General features: G+C 39.3%; 1 protein-coding gene and 1 long non-coding RNA gene across 2 annotated transcripts; one reads left to right on the forward strand and one right to left on the reverse strand.

Annotated features, from left to right (window-relative positions):
- Positions 1–508: 508 nt before the first annotated feature.
- LOC141633261 (uncharacterized) lies at positions 509–9,419 on the reverse strand. The gene is made up of 4 exons (XR_012538059.1): positions 9,302–9,419; positions 9,000–9,170; positions 5,619–5,812; positions 509–595 (listed from the first exon to the last, which is right to left on the reverse strand). It is a non-coding gene; the product is annotated as an uncharacterized LOC141633261 (long non-coding RNA).
- Positions 9,420–20,239: 10,820 nt separating this feature from the next.
- On the forward strand, positions 20,240–20,812 carry LOC141631387 (uncharacterized). Its single transcript, XM_074444065.1, has one exon. The coding sequence runs from the start codon at positions 20,240–20,242 to the stop codon at positions 20,810–20,812; it is 573 nt and encodes a 190-aa protein (XP_074300166.1).
- The last annotated feature ends 266 nt before the right edge of the window (positions 20,813–21,078 follow it).

Genomic DNA, 21,078 nt, shown 5'->3' on the forward strand with positions numbered 1-21,078 from the left:
GCAAGTAGATGAGATAATAAAAAGATTATATAAAGGACTCATTAATTAAAAAAATGATAGGTAAATCGTTAAAAGGCGAGGATATTTAACCTGAAACTTCTCAGTAGTTCTCATCTTTTTGAAAAGATCCCATTGTTCATGACTGATGGTGGGACACTTGTTTTCCGGTGGGCTCTTACGCATCTCCCCCGTTGCCTTGTCCACATACAACCAATCCCTAGCAACGTCACAGCTCCACTGCCTGTGGACATCCGCTGCCTTATGCATTAAATACTTATCATGGCTTTTATCGGGTATAATAAAGCCTTCCTTTACACGAGCCAAGTATAACTCCGCCAATTTTGGATTCAAAGTTCTAACATCATCTAAATGGATAGGCACAAACTGTCTTGTGCAACATCCAATCCAACTGGAGAAATAACCCGCATTTGGACCATTAGGGAAACCCTTCGAGCTCCATGTTATTTCCAACTACCGTTTAGCGACTATAGTCGCAAGGACTTTCCGGCACTTCGTAGCACCCCTCTCACCAGGCTTATTATCCTCAGGCTTATTATTCTTTTGACTTCTTTTACGTTTTTCACCCATGATAATCCTAAAACCCAAATATGAATGATATAGGAAATGAACAACTTAACAACGTACATGCAGAGTATTATCTAAAACCCTAAACCCTAATAGGAATGAAAATTTAAAACAACAAATTGAGCTTCTAAAATCCTAAACCCTAATAAGAGGAGTGAAGTAGATGATGCGGGATGATAAAGATAACAAAGAAGACGAAAAACAAACAGATGCATGAAAAAGAAAAAAGATGATCGTCTTAAAACCCTAATGACGAAACACAAAATTAAAGTGAACATACCTGATGATGATGATGATGATGATAAAGAGAACGAGCAGGATGATAAGGGAAGGGAACGGAATCCGGGCGTCGGAAATTGGGTGACGGCCGGCAACGAGAATGTAGAAAGCGAGGAAGAGAGAAGAATTAACTCAGGATACCAACGGTTGAACTAATGTTGTGTGTGTTTGTGTATGGTATGCTGTATGTGTTTGTAAATTAGTTTTTTATTAAGACAAACTATTGACAGCGGGTGCTCAAAGAAAAACCGTTGTTATATGTTAATAACGGGTCAATAAAAGTCAACCGTTGTCAAAACTTTATTACAACGGTTAAAATATACCCGTTGTAATATATTTTCACCAAATTTGCGCCAAAATGAAATATGTCAAAAAAATCAATGACAATGGGTAGGGGTACTACAACCGTTGTTGAAAGTAATAACAACGGGTAATGTAACTATACCCGTTGTTGAAAGTATTAACAACGGGTAATTTAAATATAACCGTTGTTATTGTTGAACCTTTTTTTTTTTAAATTATCAGAATTCAATTACAGTCCAAACTGTAACAATACATACTTTAACAAAGAAGCACCATATCTTTGCAACATTATTCCGCAATTTCAACACCAAAGATCCACATCTAATAATAAGATCAAGAAAATAAGACAACACCAAAGATGCATGCATCTTTTGCATATCTAAGCTACAGGATTTACCATGCCATGCAAATTTGGGAATTTTTATTTAACAATGACCATTATTGATTTACCAATAAATTAAACCATCAAATTATTGGTCCGAAAATGACTCAAAATGTTGGTCGTCCATATCACCGTGTCCGATGAACTATCTCGGGATCGGGGCGTTTCTTGGATGTCATAGTTTCTTCGTTAACCCAAATACCTTCACCATGGTCATCACGCATATAGATGCTTTCGGTGTCCTCATGATCAGTGTCAACATCGTCGAAATAAGATACAATGGTAGAGTGATCCATTCCCTCAAAAACGACATCCCGATCATCATCACCATTATCGGATGGACTACTCCTTCTACTCCTTATAGACAAGTACAACGACCACTTCTTATCCATAGGATCGGTGACATAGAACACTTGTTTAGCTTGGGAGGCCATTATGAAAGGATCATCCTTATTATTGCCAACCTTACCCAAATTGACCAACGTAAATCCCATCTTATCCTTTCGGACACAATGGATGTTGTTATCAACCCAGTTACATCGAAACAAAGGCATTGTGAAATCAATGTAATCTAGTACCAATATTTCTTGAATAACACCATAATAAAGGCATTTTCCCCAAATAGGCTTTTTATCTTTTGAAGTAGCAAAGTGCATTGCCTCAAATTCAGAACTCACACCACTATTTTGCATTGTGCTCAACTCATCTTGCTCGCGGATGTAAAAAGTATATCCATTAATGGCAAAACTGTTGTAAAAGGTGACCCTGGCATTTGGACCTAAACCAAGACGTAGTAACCTAGGAGAGATGTCATCACCAGTTTGATCAGTACACTCTAAGACAATATTCCTAAACCACTCTGCAAACGTCTTCGTATGCTCGTTCGCAATCCACTTCTCGGTCTTGTTTGGGTGATCGTATTTGAGCTCATCTTTGTGTTGTTGAATATAAGGTTGCACCTCATCTTCGTTGTTTAGCACATACGTGTGTGCTAAATGCAACATTTCACGTGTCACAATTTTTTCAACCCGGCCCCTAATACCTTTTCCGGTCATCCAGTCACTATGACGATTCTTAGGAACGCCAATCAACTTCTCAGGGGAGAGATGAGCGTAACAATATGAAAGAGCTTCATCTAAAATAGCGCGTTCAGCAATACAAACTTCCGGACGATACCGATTAGATGTATAGTCCTTGTAGAATTTCATCAATCTTTCGAAAGGATACTGGTATCTCAAGTACACGGGCCCAAGATACAAAATCTCCCTAACCAAGTGAATGGTCAGATGAATCATGATAGTGAAGAAAGAGGGTGGAAAATACATTTCCAACTGACAAAGAGAGGTTACAACGAGGTCCTGCAATGAATCCGCGTCATCGGGATCGATGACTTTCTCGCATATGGACGGGAAGAAGAGACAGAATCTAGTTATAGCATATCTTACCTTTTCAGGTAAAATGGAACGAATAGCCACAGGTAGTAATTATTGCATCAAAGTGTGACAATCATGTGACTTTAACCCGGTGAGTTTTAGGTCTTGCATCGACACTAGGCTTTTGATGTTCGACGAATAACCATGTGGCACTTTAATTCCATTCAAACATGCACAGAACTCTTTTTTCTCATTCCGTGAAAGGGCATAAGCTGCTGGCGGTAAAAATGTACAATTACCTCTCTTCTGTGGTGCCAACTCTAGCCTAATACCCATCATGTTCATATCTTCCCTAGCTGTGGCGTTATCCTTTGTTTTACCAGGAACATTCAGAAGGGTATTGATAATATTATCACAGACATTTTTCTCAATGTGCATGAAATCGAGGCAATGCCTGACCTCCAGGTCAGGCCAATATGGAAGTTTATCAAACAATATGGATACCCACGAGTAGATAATTTAGAGCCGCTCTTCTTCCCATAATCTATCTCAATATGCTTTACTTTCTGATAAACTTCATGACCACTCAAAATTTTAGGAGGTTGACGAAGTTCTTGTCTTCCATTGAATGCTTTCTGCATCTTGCGATAACAATGGTCATGATACAAGAACCTCCTATTTCCCATATACACATACTTATGAGAAGACTTCAAGTATTCAGACTCGATATCCTCCCCACACAATGTACAAGCCTCTTTCCCATGAACTGTGTGCCCAGAAAGGTCGCCATAAGCCGGATAGTCAGATATTGTACACAATAACATCGCTCTCAAATTGAAAGTTTCGTTCTTATATGCATCAAATACTTCTATCCCACAACAATCGCAAATCATCTAGAAGAGGTTCCAAATATACATCTATATCATTTCCAGGTTGTTTAGGGCCGGAAATTATCAACGACAACATCAAATACTTTCTTTTCGTGCACACATATGGAGGTAAGTTATAAATAGCGAACACTACTGGCCAAGTACTATGTTGGCTACTCATGTTTTCGTGTGGGTTCATTCCATCAGTGGACAACGCTAGACGTAAGTTTCTAGGTTCATTGCCGAACTCGGAATACTTAGCGTCGAACGATTTCCATTGCTTACCATCTGCCGGGTGTCTTAGCTTTCCATCACTTATTCTTCCTGTGTCATGCCAAGTTAACATTTTTGCATCATCGGGATTCGCATAAATCCTTATGACTCTTGGTATCAATGGAAAATACCACAACACCTTAGTCGGGATCCCTTCCTTATCCTTATAACGCCACTCCAAACATTTAGGGCAATTGGTTAAGTTTTGATATAATTTCCGATACAATATGCAATCATTTGGACATGCATGTATTTTCTCATATTTCATACCCACTCCTCTTATTAGTTTTTTCGCCTCATATGTCATCCCAATTACTAGTGTCACCACCTACATCTTCAAAAGCAATGGACTCATCATCATTCTCTTCGTTATCTATAGACCAAACATTCAACTTCTCTACTTCCAACTCTTCCAACTCAAAAAACTCGGCAAACTCAGGATCATCAGTTGGCCTTTCGTGTACCTCAACATCATCTTCTTCAGAGTTATTCTCTTCCTCTAATGATTCCCCATGAACAATCCAACGTGTATAGGATCGACTAAATCTCCACTTTTCTAGGTGTATTTTAACGTCCGGAAAAGCCATATAGCTAATATTACCACATCTTTTACAAGGACATGCAATACTAGAAGAACCTTTCAAATTGTTCGAAACGAATTCATAAAATTCAGCTAAACCATCCTTGTAGGTACGGTCACTCATATTTGCATCAATCATCCAAGTTCGAGTCATTATTCTACATTCGTAATAATAGGCAACTAATTCAGAAAATACAATAATAGGCAAACAAATAAACGAAATTCAGGAAAGCAATTAAGCTAAATTATCAACAAATTAGATAATAACCCAAAAAATACTATATCTATAAGCGTTGCTAAGAAACATATATATACCGATTGATAAACACGATGAGGAGAGAAAGACGGTGACAACGATGGCGGAGATGAAGACAGAGAGACGATCGGGGAGGAATGGAGGATGATGTAGTAGCGAGATTAGCTTGTGTTTGTGTTTTGTAGCGTATAAGCGAGAATAAAGCAATCTGTTGTTCTTAAGATTTTCATAACATTAATAACAACGGTTATTGAGTCTACAACCGTTGTTAAAAAGTATTAAAAACGGGTTCTAATATAACCGTTGTGATTACTTTTCACTAATTTGGCGCCAAACCATTAACAACGGTTAAAATTTAACCGTTGTTATTAGTTTTTTCATTAACAACGGTTTTTCAAGTATGACCCGTTGTTAAAACCAATAATAACGGTTAACAACGTAGAACCGTTGTAATTAAGTTTGGTAAAATTCGCGGAATCAATTCTACAACGTGTTTTGATGATTTTCGTGAATAAGCGTTGTTAAAGGGCCGTTGTGGTTGCCTGTATTTGTAGTAGTGGGCTAAACAAAAACAAAGAGCATTCAATCCAATAATCAAAGACTCTATACTAACTTCCTTTTCATTATGTAACCACTCTTAAAAATATGTAAGCGATATTTGAAAAATGGGAAGAACATGAAGAATTGGAGGGGTATAAAGCATTTCTAGTAAACGTACATCTCAAATCTCAGCAAACTCTTTCTCTGCCTCAGCTGTCTCATGGAATCGGCTTTACTTTATATGTGCATAAATGCTTGCTTGCTGATCTTTGGTCATGTATTATATATGAATTTGAGCCAAACCATAGTTTAAACATGGCTCCACTCATCATATCCTATCATATTTGACAACAGGTTGCGTTCTTCATATTTCTAAAGGAATTAAAATATTCTAGACTTTATTAGGAATCTATACAAGTAAAACTTCACGCAAATATACAATTGTCACATTACTCATAATTTGGAAGTCGTATGCTCCGAAATAGGATCAGAAATGTTGATAATGACCATAATCATAGTCCATCATTCACAAAAATGAAAGCGCCAAAACCCGAACACAACACAAATCGGATCAAACCTAACAATTAAGATAAGCACTTTGGATCACTTCGAGTTCATGCTCACAAGATTATGGTTATAAGGGTAGAAGTTTCCAAAACATTAGTTTATTACAGAAATCAGGCTTCAAAGAAACATCACTTAATACAATAGAGTAATCAAAAACACGATTCCTTCGAGACTGACCAGAAATGAACAAACAAAACTTTTAAGCAACAGAGGCTGAGACTCCCACAGTCCCATTCATGACTATGGCATTTAGTAGGTAATCAAATCAACATGTGACATATCTCATTGTTAATTCATGGAACACCAGCGAATATTTGTTACTGCTATACAGATAATTACTATTTCCACTTATTGGGGTAATTAACAGCAGAAATGTACCCTAATTTTTTGTTTTTTTTTATGCCTTGTAACTTGAGATGCTTTGATAAAATGTATGCTTTGGGATGCAAAAACAGCTTGTAGCCATGTCTTCTTCTTTTAAACTTGCATTTGCTTCCCTATTTAAGTAGATTGAATGAAACTCTAACATAAGCAGTTATCAAGGATAACTTTAGCCAAACAATTATAAAGGCTTTCATTTCTATTCATTAATCTGTCTCAAAATAATGGTCACATTTCTAAATCACAAATTCTTACTTGTGACAGTCATAAGGCACCCCTCTTAAAAACAAATTGCTGCTGAATTTTGAATGCCACTTTATGTGAGGAAAATGGTGGATTCCGGCCAACAATTTGTTGAAAGACCTTGAATGGTTAAACGCAACTCGTGTAGCAGCTACGACACTTGTGATTACACTTTACAAACCAAGCATCATAGAAAAACCTTTTGCAAATGCAGCAGTAGTAACTACCTTCCCTAGCCCTATGACACGTTAAAAGTGCCTCAAAAAGAGCTAATAATCCTATTATAAAGCATATACATAATATAAGTTCACCATTCAAGTCAGTAAAACAAAACAAGATTATAAGAATAGTTTTAAAATTATAACTCATAAGGAACTCAAATATAATTGATAGTGTTCCCCCAAAGATAACATTCAGGCATCCTCTAAAACCGGTCGACATCCTTCATTCAATCATCAAAGATCAACGATATTAATTTCGATACCCAGTAAAACAATCATAAGATAACTACTCCGTGTATCAAACGATAAAAAAACGCTAAAGTGGAAAACGTGAAATTTACCTTAGAAGTAAAGATAACTTCATAAAGATGAATGTTCATCCAGGTATCACAATTTACCAACTGCCCATTATATATCTCTCCATTATCCAATTCTACCAACTATCCAATTTTAAAGAAATCCCCCAAAAAAATCCATATGTTTAATTGAAAAAGACACAAATTTGAGCAGCAAAAAGATCAAAAATTTGACAAAATTGGATAAATTTAACATTAAAACAGTAATTATTGTGAGAAAGGGCAATTAACTTCTTACCATAGGGTGATACTGAGCAGTCTTCAGTAGTGAGAGATGAATCTAACGAAGAACAAATGTTAACCTAATTCTCTTGATTATTCTCTATTATTGATTATCTCCCTTTTTAGGGGCTTTGGAACATCAGTCTCTTTCTACCTAGCTTAGACTGACTGTACTGCTCGGGCGGCGGGGCCGTGGGGGGGGTGGGGGGGGGGGGGGGGGGGAAATTAAGTAGTCAACTAACAGTTAAGACTAACATAATTAGTTAGTTAACTAATTGTTGGAGTTTGTTACAAGTCGGTTAGTATCTTGTATAAAGAGGCAATACATATGATCATCTTGTACAACTTTCAAAATAACAAAATATAATTTTTTCTCTCTATATATATTCTCTCTACTTCTTCGTCCATATTATATCTTCATCATTTTAATTCATTATATTCATGAAGTAGTTGACGTTCATACAGCATAAGACCTCCCCTTCCCCATCCTCCTCTTTCTCCTAGTCCCCCTTCCTCCACTCCTCCTCCTCTTCCAGTATTTGGTTAAAATAACAATGGAATTGTTAATATTCAATTCTTTTATCCTGAAATATCTCAAAAAAATTCAAAATTCTATCAAATCTTTACTGTGAAATTACGCAAAGGTCGATGACGTTATCATCACCCTCTCCTTCTCCTTCTCCTTCCCTTTTCCCTTCTACTCCTACTCCTACTTGGAAGAATATGGTACAAATCCTACTTTTCCTTTCCATTTCCTTAATTACGCCCAAATAACTTTTTACCTTAAAGATGGAATTATGAATACTTGCTCCCACGAGGGAAATCTACACTAATTACTAAAAAAACATATTTCTTAGAGTTTAGAGTCGATTTGTTCCTAATTATGTGATGGTCAATATCACATCTCTAGCACAACCAAGGCTATTAGATTGAGGTGGTACTATTTAATGGTAATACAAAATCGCAAATAAGAATTTACAGCCGCAAGTGAAGTAGCCGGATGCCTACCACTCACAGAACAGAATGAACGATAAACTGTGATCACTGAATTAACATAGTTAGCAAAGCATGATCCAAACCCAATGCAAAAATGTAACAAGTACAAAAGTTCACAAGGCCACTATCTAATAAGCACAGCAAAATATCGTATTCAACAACACCGTATATCTACACAGCGAACAACCATTACACACCCATAAGGCTACCAACACACTGCCCAACTAATCTATAGTTAAGTTTCAAAATCCTTCCCCCGTAAGAACAGCAAAAGCATCAGATATTCATGCAGTATGCACTAAAACAAGTGAAGGAAACGATTTCAACCATAATTTGGGCACATAAGTACTTGCTTAACTCCCAAAATAACACAGAAATTTCAATTTGCCCAAATTATTGCAAGCAATCAATTTAAATCTTAAAAATGGCCCAGATCATTCATGCAATCAATGTAAACGGAAAAATGAAACCCTAAATTATTTAAATTAACTCACAGTCAATAATTCATCTCAATATGCTTCACAACTCTACAAAATAGGAAGAAGAAACAAAGGAATCGAGAGGGCAATTCACCTGTGATTGATCTACCAAAAGTAGATGAAAGGGGGGAATGAAATTGGTAGTCTTGTTTCTCCATGGTGTCCGGTCTTCAAGAAAAACTATTGTGAGAGTTCTTGTGAAAGAATGATATTAAAAGAGAGGAGAGAGAAGAGAAGAGAGAAATTAAGCAGAAGATGGAAGTGGCTTGACATGGGAATGAATAAGAGGGAAATAAAAAAGGGCAAAATGGTCAGAAATATGCAAAGTAATTGTTACAGCTACAGTAATAGGACAAAATAGGAAGAAGAAATAGAAGAATCGAGAGGGCAATTCACCTGTGATTGATCTACCAAAAGTAGATGAAAGGGGGGAATGAAATTGCTAGTCTTGCTTCTCGATGGTGTCCGATCTTCAAGAAAAACTATTGTGAGAGCTCTCGTGAAAGAATGATGAAATTAAAAGAGAGGAGAGAGAATAGAAGAGAAAAATTAAGCAGATGACGGAAGTGGCTGGACATGGGAATGAATAAGATGAAAATAGAAAAGGGCAAAATCGTCAGAAATATGCAAAGTTACTGTTACAGCTACAGTAACAGGACTTTGGGTTTTTTAAGAGTATAGATATAGAAATAAATATTTGAGTTTAAATGATGGTTTTAGTTTAGGCTTTTTTTGGATTAGAAAATCCATGAATAGTTAATTCATTTCTAACAAATCTTCACGAGTAATATAACTCAACATGTTCAAATGCGTGTTTAGTTTGCAAAGTTGTTGGTTTTTGCATGAGAGATGGTGATTTTTGTGACTTTTTATCGGTGGTTATGATCGAATTAAGTAAAATAATTTATTAAATGGTTGATACTATAATTAATTGTGATTTTCATTCTGGGAAACGTATATACTCCATCTTATTCACAATAAACTTCCCCTTTCATTTTGATACAAAAATTAAGGAAACACACTACCCCACCATATAATTAAATTTGGACCACACAAATACACTACCCCACCATACAATTAAATTTGGACCACACAAATACTTACCAAAAAAGGAAATAAGGATGTTATTGTGAATAGACGAAAAAGGAAATAGGGAAATTTATTGTGAATAGGAGGGAGTATAACCTTCGTATATTTGGCAACATAGGGTTCTAACTTCTAAGGTAGCTAATTTCAACCTTCTTTAACTCGTAGTCTACTAGTTTATAAGAGGGTTTAAGATATTGAGCTAATAATGTTATAGTAATGGTTTTTTTTTTTTTTTTTTTGACAACTGTAAAGAAAATTTCTACAGTCTCATGGCCTGCCGAGCCAGGCCGTGTGCCACACTGTTAAGGTGCCTCGGAATAAAACAAAAACTCAAACAATGAAAAAACCTAGCAGAACTACGAATCTCCTCCAATAAGTCCTTGATAAGATGATCGGTTTTAGTCGATTCAGCAATCACATTGATCAAGTGTAGACAATCCGAAGAAATTTCGAGGTGGAGTACACCTCCGGATCTCGCCCAAGAGACCACATCCCTGACACCGAGAGCCTCCGCCTGAAGAGCCGATTCCGCCCTAGTACTCACCTGCCGGCGCATGTACTCACGCCCCATCGCATCATATGCCACCCATCCAAAAGCCGCCTTAAAAGACCGATCCCAACTCGCGTCCACCTTAATCTGAAGTGCAGAACACAAGCCCCGTTGTCCGATCATGTGAAACGGAATCCCATTCCGTAGGTCTAATTTTAGCTGATCAATCTGGTCCCCACAGCTCCCTCCGGGCTCTTTGAAGGATCCCTTATTATCTACCTGCTTGCCTAGAAGATGCACCCTCTCCTTAATAGAATCAAACAAGGCACCACTCAAAACCTGAAAGTTGGTCACCAAACCGTCAAATTTTACCTTGTTTCGAATAACCCATATACCCCAGATAATGGCAATGAATAGAATAACTCTTTTCAATCCTTCCTCCTGCTTGCCCAGATAAAGGACCCAGTCAATAAACCAGTCGGTCATAGTGAGGTGTCTAGCGCCTTCTACCCGGATACCAAGATTCGACCCTGCCCAGACCCTAGCCGAGAAATCGCAGTCCCTAAACAGATGCTCGACCGTCTCCAACATACTACGCTCGGTCCCGCAGAAGCCACAGAGAACATCGTCCCCCATATTTCTTCGTTGAAATTCGCTTCCCACAGAAAGCGTACCCGTAAGAATCCTCCATATAAGAATTTTCCAAGTGTTAGGAATCGGCATAGTCCATAGGTGCTTTTGGCAAAAAATCTGTCCACGCTTACCCAGTCTAGTGAAGTCCTTTTGGGACCCCTTTCTGTTTATATACTCCTCGAAAAACAACCCATAACCGCTCTTTACCGTAAAACACCCATGGTTGGAGAAAGGCCAATACACCTCATCATTCAGGCCCTCTGTCCTAAGCCTGATTGCCAGTATCCTTTCAGCATGTTCCTCTACGAACAAGGACCTTATGAGCTCTCCATTCCATTGCCCATTTGGAGACACAAGATGGCCCACTTGCAAATCCACAAGATGAACATCCCCATGGCCTAGCCAGCAATCCTTGGGTTCCGGGAACTCACCTCCCACCCACCTTGACGTCCAAACATTTAAACGGGAGTTACCACCAGGCTTCCACCCCAAAAAACCTTTGAGATTCTGAAAACCATACAGAATACTACGAACTCCCCACGAGGAACTAGTACCTGAACAAGGTACCGATCCCGCATCAACCATCTGGGTCCCGAAAAGTTTTTGCCTAAAAACCTTGCTGAAAAAAGACCTATCTCCCGAAATCAAACGCCATCCATGCTTGGCCAACAAAGCTTTATTCAAACATTCAATATTGCGAATCCCCAACCCTCCTTTACATTTAGGAAGGCTCAAGAAGTTTTTGCTACACCAGTGAACGCTCTTCCCCAGTTTACACCCCGTCCACCAAAATTGTGCCAAGAGAGAATTAATCTTTCTTGCCACACTTACCGGAATCTTAAAGACCGATAGAAAGAAATTTGAGAGATTGGAAAGGACCGAGGAAACTAGAGTCAAGCGCCCCGCTGGTGATAGAAAAATACCATTCCAAGAAGAGATCCGCTTAGTAACATGCTCCACCAAAGTTTGAAAAATGTCCTTCTTAGACTCTTGAAATTCAGCAGGTATACCAAGATAATTCCCAATTCCTCTGTTATTCCGAATATTGAAACCTTTAAGGATTCGTTGTATCGCCGCCAGAGTCATATTCGGGCTGAAGATGAGTCCTGATTTTGCTGTATTTAGCCTCTGCCCCGAGGCCTCACAGTAATCGTTGATCAGAGTTATAAGATGAGAGGCTGAATCTCCCTTATCCTTGAAAAAGAAAATCGCGTCATCTGCAAAGAACAAGTGAGTCATCGGCTGTACCCCCCTGCATAAAGTAAACCCATGCAATCTGCCAGAGTCTCGGGCATATTCAACATTAGCCGAAAGAACTTCCATACACAAAAGGAAAAGAAAGGGAGAGAGAGGATCTCCCTGGCGAAGACCACATTTGGGCTTGAATTGAGGTAAAGGTACACCATTAAGGAGCACCTCATAACTCACCGTGGTAACACAGTTCATGATAAGTCTTACTAACTTCACCGGAAAGCCAAACTTAATCAGCGTCATTTCCAAAAAATCCCAGCGTATCCTATCATACGCCTTACTCATATCAGCTTTAAAGGCACACCGCCCCTGTGAGCCTTTCTTGAAACGCGATATATTGTGAATCGCCTCATGTGCCAACAAAATATTATCACTAATATTCCGACCCGGCATAAAAGCATTTTGGGATTCACTAATAAGAGAACCCATAACCTTGGCAATCCTATTCGCAATGCACTTGGTGACCACACGCATAATCACATTACACAGGCTTATGGGACGGTAATCTGACACTCCTTCCGGAGTGTCATTCTTAGGGATAAGAGTAATAAAAGTTCTATTTGATTCCCGTAAAACTCTCCCCGAGTTTAGAATTGACAGCACCGCCTTTGTAAAAACCTGTTTGACCATGGACCAGCATTTTTGATAAAAACACGCGGGAATACCATCCGGACCCGGAGCTTTAAAAGCCCCCATTTGAAAAACTGCGGTACGTACCTCCTTAGCCGAAAAAGGTCTAGCTACACGATCAACCTCATCATGATCAAGTCGTAAAGACACGTGGTTAATGACGCGCTCCAAAGGCGTTGTATCAACAGGAGCCACATCAGGACGTGAAGCCTGATACAAGTCCATGAAAGCATTTTGAAAAATCCCGCCGACCTCCACGTCATCATACCTCCACTGGCCATCCTCGCCTCTTATACCGTGAATGAGATTCCTTCCAGACCTTCCTTTAACCCAGTTAAAGAAGAACTTTGTACAAGTATCTCCCTCCACCGTCCACCGCAGCTTAGCCCGTTGCTTCCAATACTTTTCAGCAGCAATAGCGAACTCCCTAAGCTCCTCATGGACTCGCGTATAATCCTCTTCACCTCTCCCCAAACAAGCAGCAGTTATCCCATGTTCTAACTTCCGGTCAAAGTCATCCCACTTCTCATTCCACTCCGCCTTTTTATTCAAAGTCCATTTTTTAACACAACTTCGAACTCTTGCCAGCTTTCGAGTGATACGAAACGCCGGAGACCCATTATCATCAATGACCCATGCATTTCGAATCTGCTCCAAGCACTCCTCATAATCCAAAGCCCAAGCATCCAGTTTAAAGGGTCGTTTACCGGTAGTACGGGTGAGATTCAGATCCACCTCAATCGGGGCATGATCCGAAAGTTGAATTGGGTAGTGTTTAATACCAGTATCCGGGAAAGCAGACAGCCAATCCTTAGAACCCATGGCTTTGTCCAACCTTTCATAAACTCGCTTATCCCCTTTTCTATTATTGCACCAAGTAAACCGCGGCCCCTTATAAGGGATATCCACCAACTCATTTCTTAATTTCCACAAAGAGAAATCCTCCACACCCTCAATCGGACGTTGACTAGTACTAAGTTTATCACTTCGGTATTCCACTTGATTAAAATCCCCTACAATAAGAAAGGGAAGAGAACATGCATCGAGCCAACTCTCTAGGTCTAAAAGAACCGGTGCCCGCCTATGGACATTCGGCGCACCGTAAAAAAGAACAAGATACCATAATCGTCCATTATATTTCTCTACTAGAAAGATGATAAAATTATTACAAGCTTTGACAAACTTAAACTTCGACTCCCTTCTCCACCCAACCCAAAGACCACCCGAAGATCCAACCGCCTCCACCCCAAAACTCTCCACAAAGCCAGAAGAACGAAACAAAGGGAAAATACGACTCGGACTACATTTAGTCTCCATTAGAAAAACAAAATCATAAAACTTACTACCTAATAACGCTCTTAGCTTCGGAATTGTAGGGGCGAGCGTGTTATTTAGACCCCTACAATTCCACACAAGTCCCATCATGGCGACCGAGGAGGTTGTGAAGGCCCAACCTCCGCAAAGCCGTCGAAATCAGCTGCTCCACCGTTCACAGATGGAATTGATGAATCACTAGAGTCCACCATAACCACATCTTCAATGTTAACCCTAAAAGTCCAAGGTTGTTGTGCAGTTGCTGCCACTGTCTTTGCCTGATCTCCCTTCCCAGGTCCAGTACTTCCCTTGCTCCTCTTAGCCAGGCGGTACAAATACGCCATTGCATTTCCCATTGATAACTTTGCCTCCTCAGGGAGAATATAATCCCCTACATCAGTACAACACTTCCTTTTCCTAGCAGCTCCCATAACATCTTTATAGTCCTCACGCAGATCAGAAATATGGTAAGCATCCACCAACCCAAGGCACCCATCAGATGAGCTTCCCACTGGTAACTCCGCAATCAGCTTAGCCTTATTCCCAACAGCAGGAATATCAAAAAACCGTAATTCCTTACCTTTACCCGGTCCTTGCTTAACTTGACTTACCTCCCTTTCATTTGCATCCTGAAATAATTTTTCAAGGGGAGCCAGAGTTGAAGAGCCCTCATCAAGCTCCTTTCCTTTCCTTAAAATAGCAGTTGATTCCAGGGAGGGTTGCTGAATTGCCCTTAAATCAGACTCAGCTTCAGGAAAAGAAGAAGTGAAACCCAGCTGCCCAGAAATAGACCCCATCCCCACAGCATCCTGCTTCAGCTCAGACTCCCCATCAGAATCATCAGAAGAGATGATGATAATCTCTTTATCACTGTCACTAGCCGTATCATGATGGGAGTAAGACTCCATAGCCAAAGTCCCATTAGAATCAGGGCCTTCAGAATCAGAGGAAGCTTCATCATCTGCATCCCCCATGTCATCAGCAACATGTTGATCTCCTGCCCCAACCAATCCAGTATCTTCCACATTATTCTCTGAACCCACAAGCAGACCCATCATCTCCTCCTCAGCAGCTACCTCCCCATTTGGCCTAGAACATTGCCCCACTTCTCTAGTAGAAAACCCAGCTGAAGTATGATACCAGTTAGGTAAGCCCCCTTCAGGAGGCTCAAAAGTCTGATTAAAACCCCTCTGTTCATCCTCAATTCTTGCCCACCCTATATCCCCTTCAATCCTATTCAAGATAGCATCCTGCATCCTTTGATCCCTATCCACCAAACCACTCAAACTGTCTTGTTTAGAGAAGACAACATATGGGTCCTCAGCCTGCAACTGCATCAAAACCCCCTGCTGGAGTAAATTTGGCTCAGCAGGCCCCTCTAACTCCTCACCAGCCGTGTGATACTCATCATTATTCATACCCTCTTCTTCCAACCACCCACCAGCCCCTGGGACTCCCCCACCAGTTATGCCATGATTTACTGATGTCATTTCCACATCCTGACCGTGAGATGCACCCTCTCCTCTCCTACTCACTCCCACACGTCCCTCCTCCTGAACTTCAGTCATCACCACATCCTCATTTTCCCTAGTCCTGTTAATACCAAAATCATTAATACCCCCTTGAGAATGAAAACCTCCCCTAATTCCAATACCAGAATTTCCAGATACCCTCACCCCTTGGTTTCCAACCCCCTCAGCAGCCCTCTCCTCAACATGGAACACCACAGGCCCAGCAAAAGGCTGAGCCGTGACAGCAAACATCATACCAGGTGTGACCCTGCCCCCTGGGGTGAGACCCAGTTCAAAATCAACAGCCCTTTCCGGAGACTCCCATCTTCTTCTCCTCCTTGGCATCCTCGCAGGGTCACCTAATTTGACCCGTGAAGACAGAAATTTGGTTGTTGAGGGAGTGGCACGAAGGTCTAAATTGAACATCGTATGATTACTATTTGCTTGATAAACAGGAAATCCCCTTGCCACAGACCTATCTAACATACCATTTACACTCGATACCACCGTCATTAAAGACTCCCTACACTGTGACCCTTTATGACCAATCTTACCACACCTAATGCAATATTTGAACACTTCCTCATATTTGAATTGCACCCATAAAAGGTATCCCCCCTCCATAGCTAGGAAGAAACCCGGCATCAGTGGTTCATTCAGTCATAAATACACCCTCAACTTCAAATAATCCTCATCAGGTACTAAATGGAAAGGCTCAATGTGAAATTGATGACTAAGCAGCTTACCTGCAATCTTAGCAACCTCCATATTCAGATACTCGAATGGTAGACCACAGACACGTACCCCAATTTCAGCATAAGGGAACCTAACAGTGCGCGGCACCGTGTCAGGGAACCACTTAGAAAAGACCATCACTGCTCCATCTATGGTAGCTGTGGTCCTTTGTAGCAGAGCCTTCATATCATCCACTGCTGAACAGTGGAAGACATACACCTCCCCCATGCGAAAAGTCGTGATCCTACCATTAGTAGTCCATTTACGTCTAATAACATCATTCAAGAGCTCTGCTTCAAACAACCGATAGTCCACCAGGAACCCCAAGACACACCTACCCCAGAACTCTCTGGACTTACCCAGTTCAGATGGGTCTATGTTAATGACCCCACCTGAGCGAGGGTATCTCCATATATTAGCATGAAGTGAATTGTTGGGATTAAACTCAGTTGAGGGTGGCTGTTGCTGAACATGTTGGTGCCCATCCACATGATGATCTCCCAAATCATTCACCCCCATAGCATGATCATTACTTTCTGGTAAAAACTCACCCTCCATACTCAAAGAAGATAAAGAAGTTAGCGATGAAGAAGCTGGAGAAGTGTTTTGAAGCTGAAGCTTGTATCGTGATTTTTTATGGGAATGAAGAAGATTAATGGAATGTGATGATTGTGATACAACTCCTAGAGCCATTATGTTCGACTTAAATAGGAAAGCTCAAACGAACAGACACTCGTTCCTAAGGAGAATAAGCAGCGTCTTAGCTAATCAATGCAGCTAAATGACCAATCAGAATCCAATAACTTCTTGAGCCCCCCAATATACCAAAAAAACTCCAATACCAGTAACTTATAGAAGTAGTAAATAGGTAGCTATTAAGATTCTTCCAAACGCACCTAAAATCGTCTCTTCGCAAAAGCCCAGAAAAAATTAGGGTTACACACCCCCAATTAAATACGCACTTCAGTAATGATTAATGCAGGTTTAGCAGCTGAAAAAGTGAAAGAAAACCACCCCCAATCAAAGAAGAGAAAGACTGTAAGAAATTAATTGGGAAGATCAAAGAACAAAAGGGATAAATTTAAGATTCCCAGAAAAAAGCACTCTATGAAAACAAGACCACCAATTAAACACACTTGCTCACAATCATGAGCTAGCTGTAGCTTGAGCACAAGAGTTTAAATGAGACGATTGATCACTCAAATAGGATCTTTAGTTTCTGGATTTTGATTTAGTTTCTGGATTTTGATTTACACGAAAAAAGCTCCCTTATTTGGGAGAAGAGCTCTCTAGGCTAGAGAGAGAAAGTGCAATTTTTGGTGGTAATGTTATAGTAATGGTGGACGATGATATTCTACTAGTACACTAATTTTGACATATCGGAGACATGGGAACAAAGCGAAATCCTTTTTATACTTAATGTTGCTACTTCGCTTAGGAATGGACTATACACTATCATAAATCGGGCCATTGTTCCGTTCTATTTTTTAAAATGTGTGTATTCTTCTAATGTAACCATGAATTCCACAGTTTTTTGAGAACCCCTTATAACAAAATTGTGCATAAATATCCTAATTTATTGTAACATCAGATAATGGTAAGTTGACAGCAACATAAATTAGTGTTCTAACCTTTTTCGATCAAACGAGTTAACTTAAACTCAGCCTAAATGCCTTAAACGAAAAATAAACTATAGTCTCAATTGACAAAATTCTACAACACTCATGTTGTTCTCATACCGAAGGTCGACCTACCTGAGACGATTTCTCAATTCCGCCCTATTAGTCTTTGTAATGTCATCTACAGAGCTGCCTCAAAATGTATTACTCTAAGGCTAAAAAAGGTAATGGACTGTATTGTTGGCCAAAATCAAAATGCCTTTATTCCTGGACGTTTATTTAGTGATTGGGGTTTTCTTGGCTACAAAATTATGACAAACATTAACCAACGCAAAAGGGGTAAGCGTTGTTATGGCGCTATTAAGCTCGATATGAACAAAGCTTTTGATAGAGTATCGTGGCCATTCTTGTTCAAAGTACTGAAGTGTTTTGGATTCCCAAAGGTATTTAGAAAGCTTATCAAAGCCTGTGTCAAAAACATTTTCGTTACAAGTTCTTATTAATGGTACTCCTTCCGGTCATATCTTTCCTCAATGTGGTTGTGAAGAGTTTAGTATTCTAAGTACCTAAGAGGGGGAGGGGGAGGGGGAGGGGGTGAATTAGGTAATATTTTTAAAAGTTTAACTTAAATCTTTATTGTTTAAAGATAAGTTGATGAACAATATGAAGAACAAGTGGATACATCAATTAAATTAAATGATTAAATGTGTATCACGAAAGATCGAGGAGACGAGTGAAGTTTGGAAGTGACAGTTGTTCTGACTGTTACCCAATGGTCTTAGTTTATGAAGTAAAAATAGAAGACCAGGAGTGACATTTTTCAGGACTGTTACCAGCAAAATCGTAAAAGAAAAACGAGTAAGTAAATTGCAGTGGAATTAAAAGCGAAGAAAAGATCAATACAATGATTTTGAATTGGTTCGGCCGACACTCTAAAGGCCTACGTCCAATCTTCTTTTATTGATAAGTGAAGTGATCTACTCCGACTACTTAAGACACTTACAATAAAAGGACCAACAACCTACTCCGATTGCGACACGAGTTCTAAGACTACTTCGTCTATGAACTCTACACTCTAACTAGAATGTTTACAAACGAAGTTTCCTTAGACTGATTCTTATAAAAAAATGAGAAGTACAACTTATTGATAGAAACGTTTCTAGATGAGAGAGTACAATACTATGAAGTAACATTGGTAATGACTGAGACACTTGAAGACTTAGAAGATTTTTTGCAAAGAAAAACTTTGAGTTCTTAAAAACTGATTTTGCAAAAATACTTTGATTTCTCAAGAAAAGTCTTACTTGCAAAGTGAAGAGAAGGGTTCCTTTTATAGAGGAAGCACACAAGAGGAGGCAGGCTAGGGTTTGTGAGTCAAAGCATTTGAAAAGAAACAAAGACTTTAACTTTCCCATGTTTGCACCAAAAGAGCTACCTTCTAAGAAGAGAAAAGAGGAAAAGAGGATTTGTAATTTTCCTTAAGAGGCTTTGGCTTTTTCATAAACAAAGAGAAAAGACATTCACAATAAAACAAATCTTGAGAAGAAATGGAAAAAAGGAAACTTTGTTTTACAAAAGCCAAAGATAAGTTTTAGCACATTTTAGGAAAATTTTTGAACTAGAAATTAGCATATCCTTTTCCAAAGACCACCCTTCAAATATTTCAAACTTAAAACTATATTTTAAATCTGATGTATAAAAGGCCATTTTAATAAAAGTGAAATATTCAAGATGAAAAACTTGCTTCAAGTGTGACGGGTCAAACGTTACAGTCAAACACACTGTTACCCGTGATGAGTAACGGTATACTTGACTGTTACCATTACATGTATTCTACCCTTTCATCTTTACATAGGATGACAAAACGACTCTAAATCTTGGGTAGCAAGTTATCAATAATTCTTGACTTTGACATTGATTAATTCTTGCTTGAGGAGGTTGCATTATTCCTGAAATGGTACACTGAGAAACACGATTAAATTGGGCATGTCATCATCAACAAATAGGTCCTAACAGGTTGCAACAGGGTGACCCAATTTCGCCATACCTGTTTATCCTCTGCATGGAAATTTTGTCTCTTATGATTACCAAAGCTGAAACAAATGGTCTTATTGAGGGTATCAAGCTCTCATGGCAGAGCCCAGCTATTTCTCATCTTTTATATGTTGATGACTCACTTTTGTGCCTCCGTCTTACACCTGCGAGTTGTGAATCTCTTAGAAGTAGTTTGAATAACTTCAGCTCTATTTCAGGCCAAATGATTAAGCATCAAAAATCTTATATCAAGTTCAGTCCCAATACTTCGTCCGACTTTAAGGAGCATATTCTTGATATTTTACAAGTACAACCAAAACAGAACTTCGGTCTATATCTTGGCATCCCTATTGATTTGGGAAGAAGGAAAACATCTGCTTTTCAGTTTCTCTTAGACAAGATTTTCACTAAGATATTATCATGGGGGCCTTCGAAATTTTCACAAGTTGCTAAGCTGATTCTTATTAATTCCATTCTCTTGGCATCAGTTGCTTATGTCGCCTTTATTCTTCCAATCCCTCAGCAAATCACATCGAAAATCAATTACCTGATTAAAATTTTCTGGTGGAAGAAAGCTCATAATAAATATGCCCAACATTAGTTATCATTTGAACAGTTGCAGCTTCCTAAGTTGGATGGTGGTCTTAGATTAAAAAATGAAAGACATTCTAGTCAAGCTCTTTTGACGAAAAACTTTTGGCGATGTCACGAGCACCCGTGTTTACTTGTTTCCAAAGTTCTTCGCTCGAAATACCATAAAGATTTTCCAATCCCCGGCAACATCTCAAAATATTCAGCAGCGTCATTTGCCTGGAAAGGAGTTTTAAAGACCACTTATTTACTCCGCGATGGAATTGCGTGAAAATT

This window comes from Silene latifolia, chromosome Y (genome assembly GCF_048544455.1).
Source record: "Silene latifolia isolate original U9 population chromosome Y, ASM4854445v1, whole genome shotgun sequence".
Taxonomy (NCBI): domain Eukaryota; kingdom Viridiplantae; phylum Streptophyta; class Magnoliopsida; order Caryophyllales; family Caryophyllaceae; genus Silene; species Silene latifolia.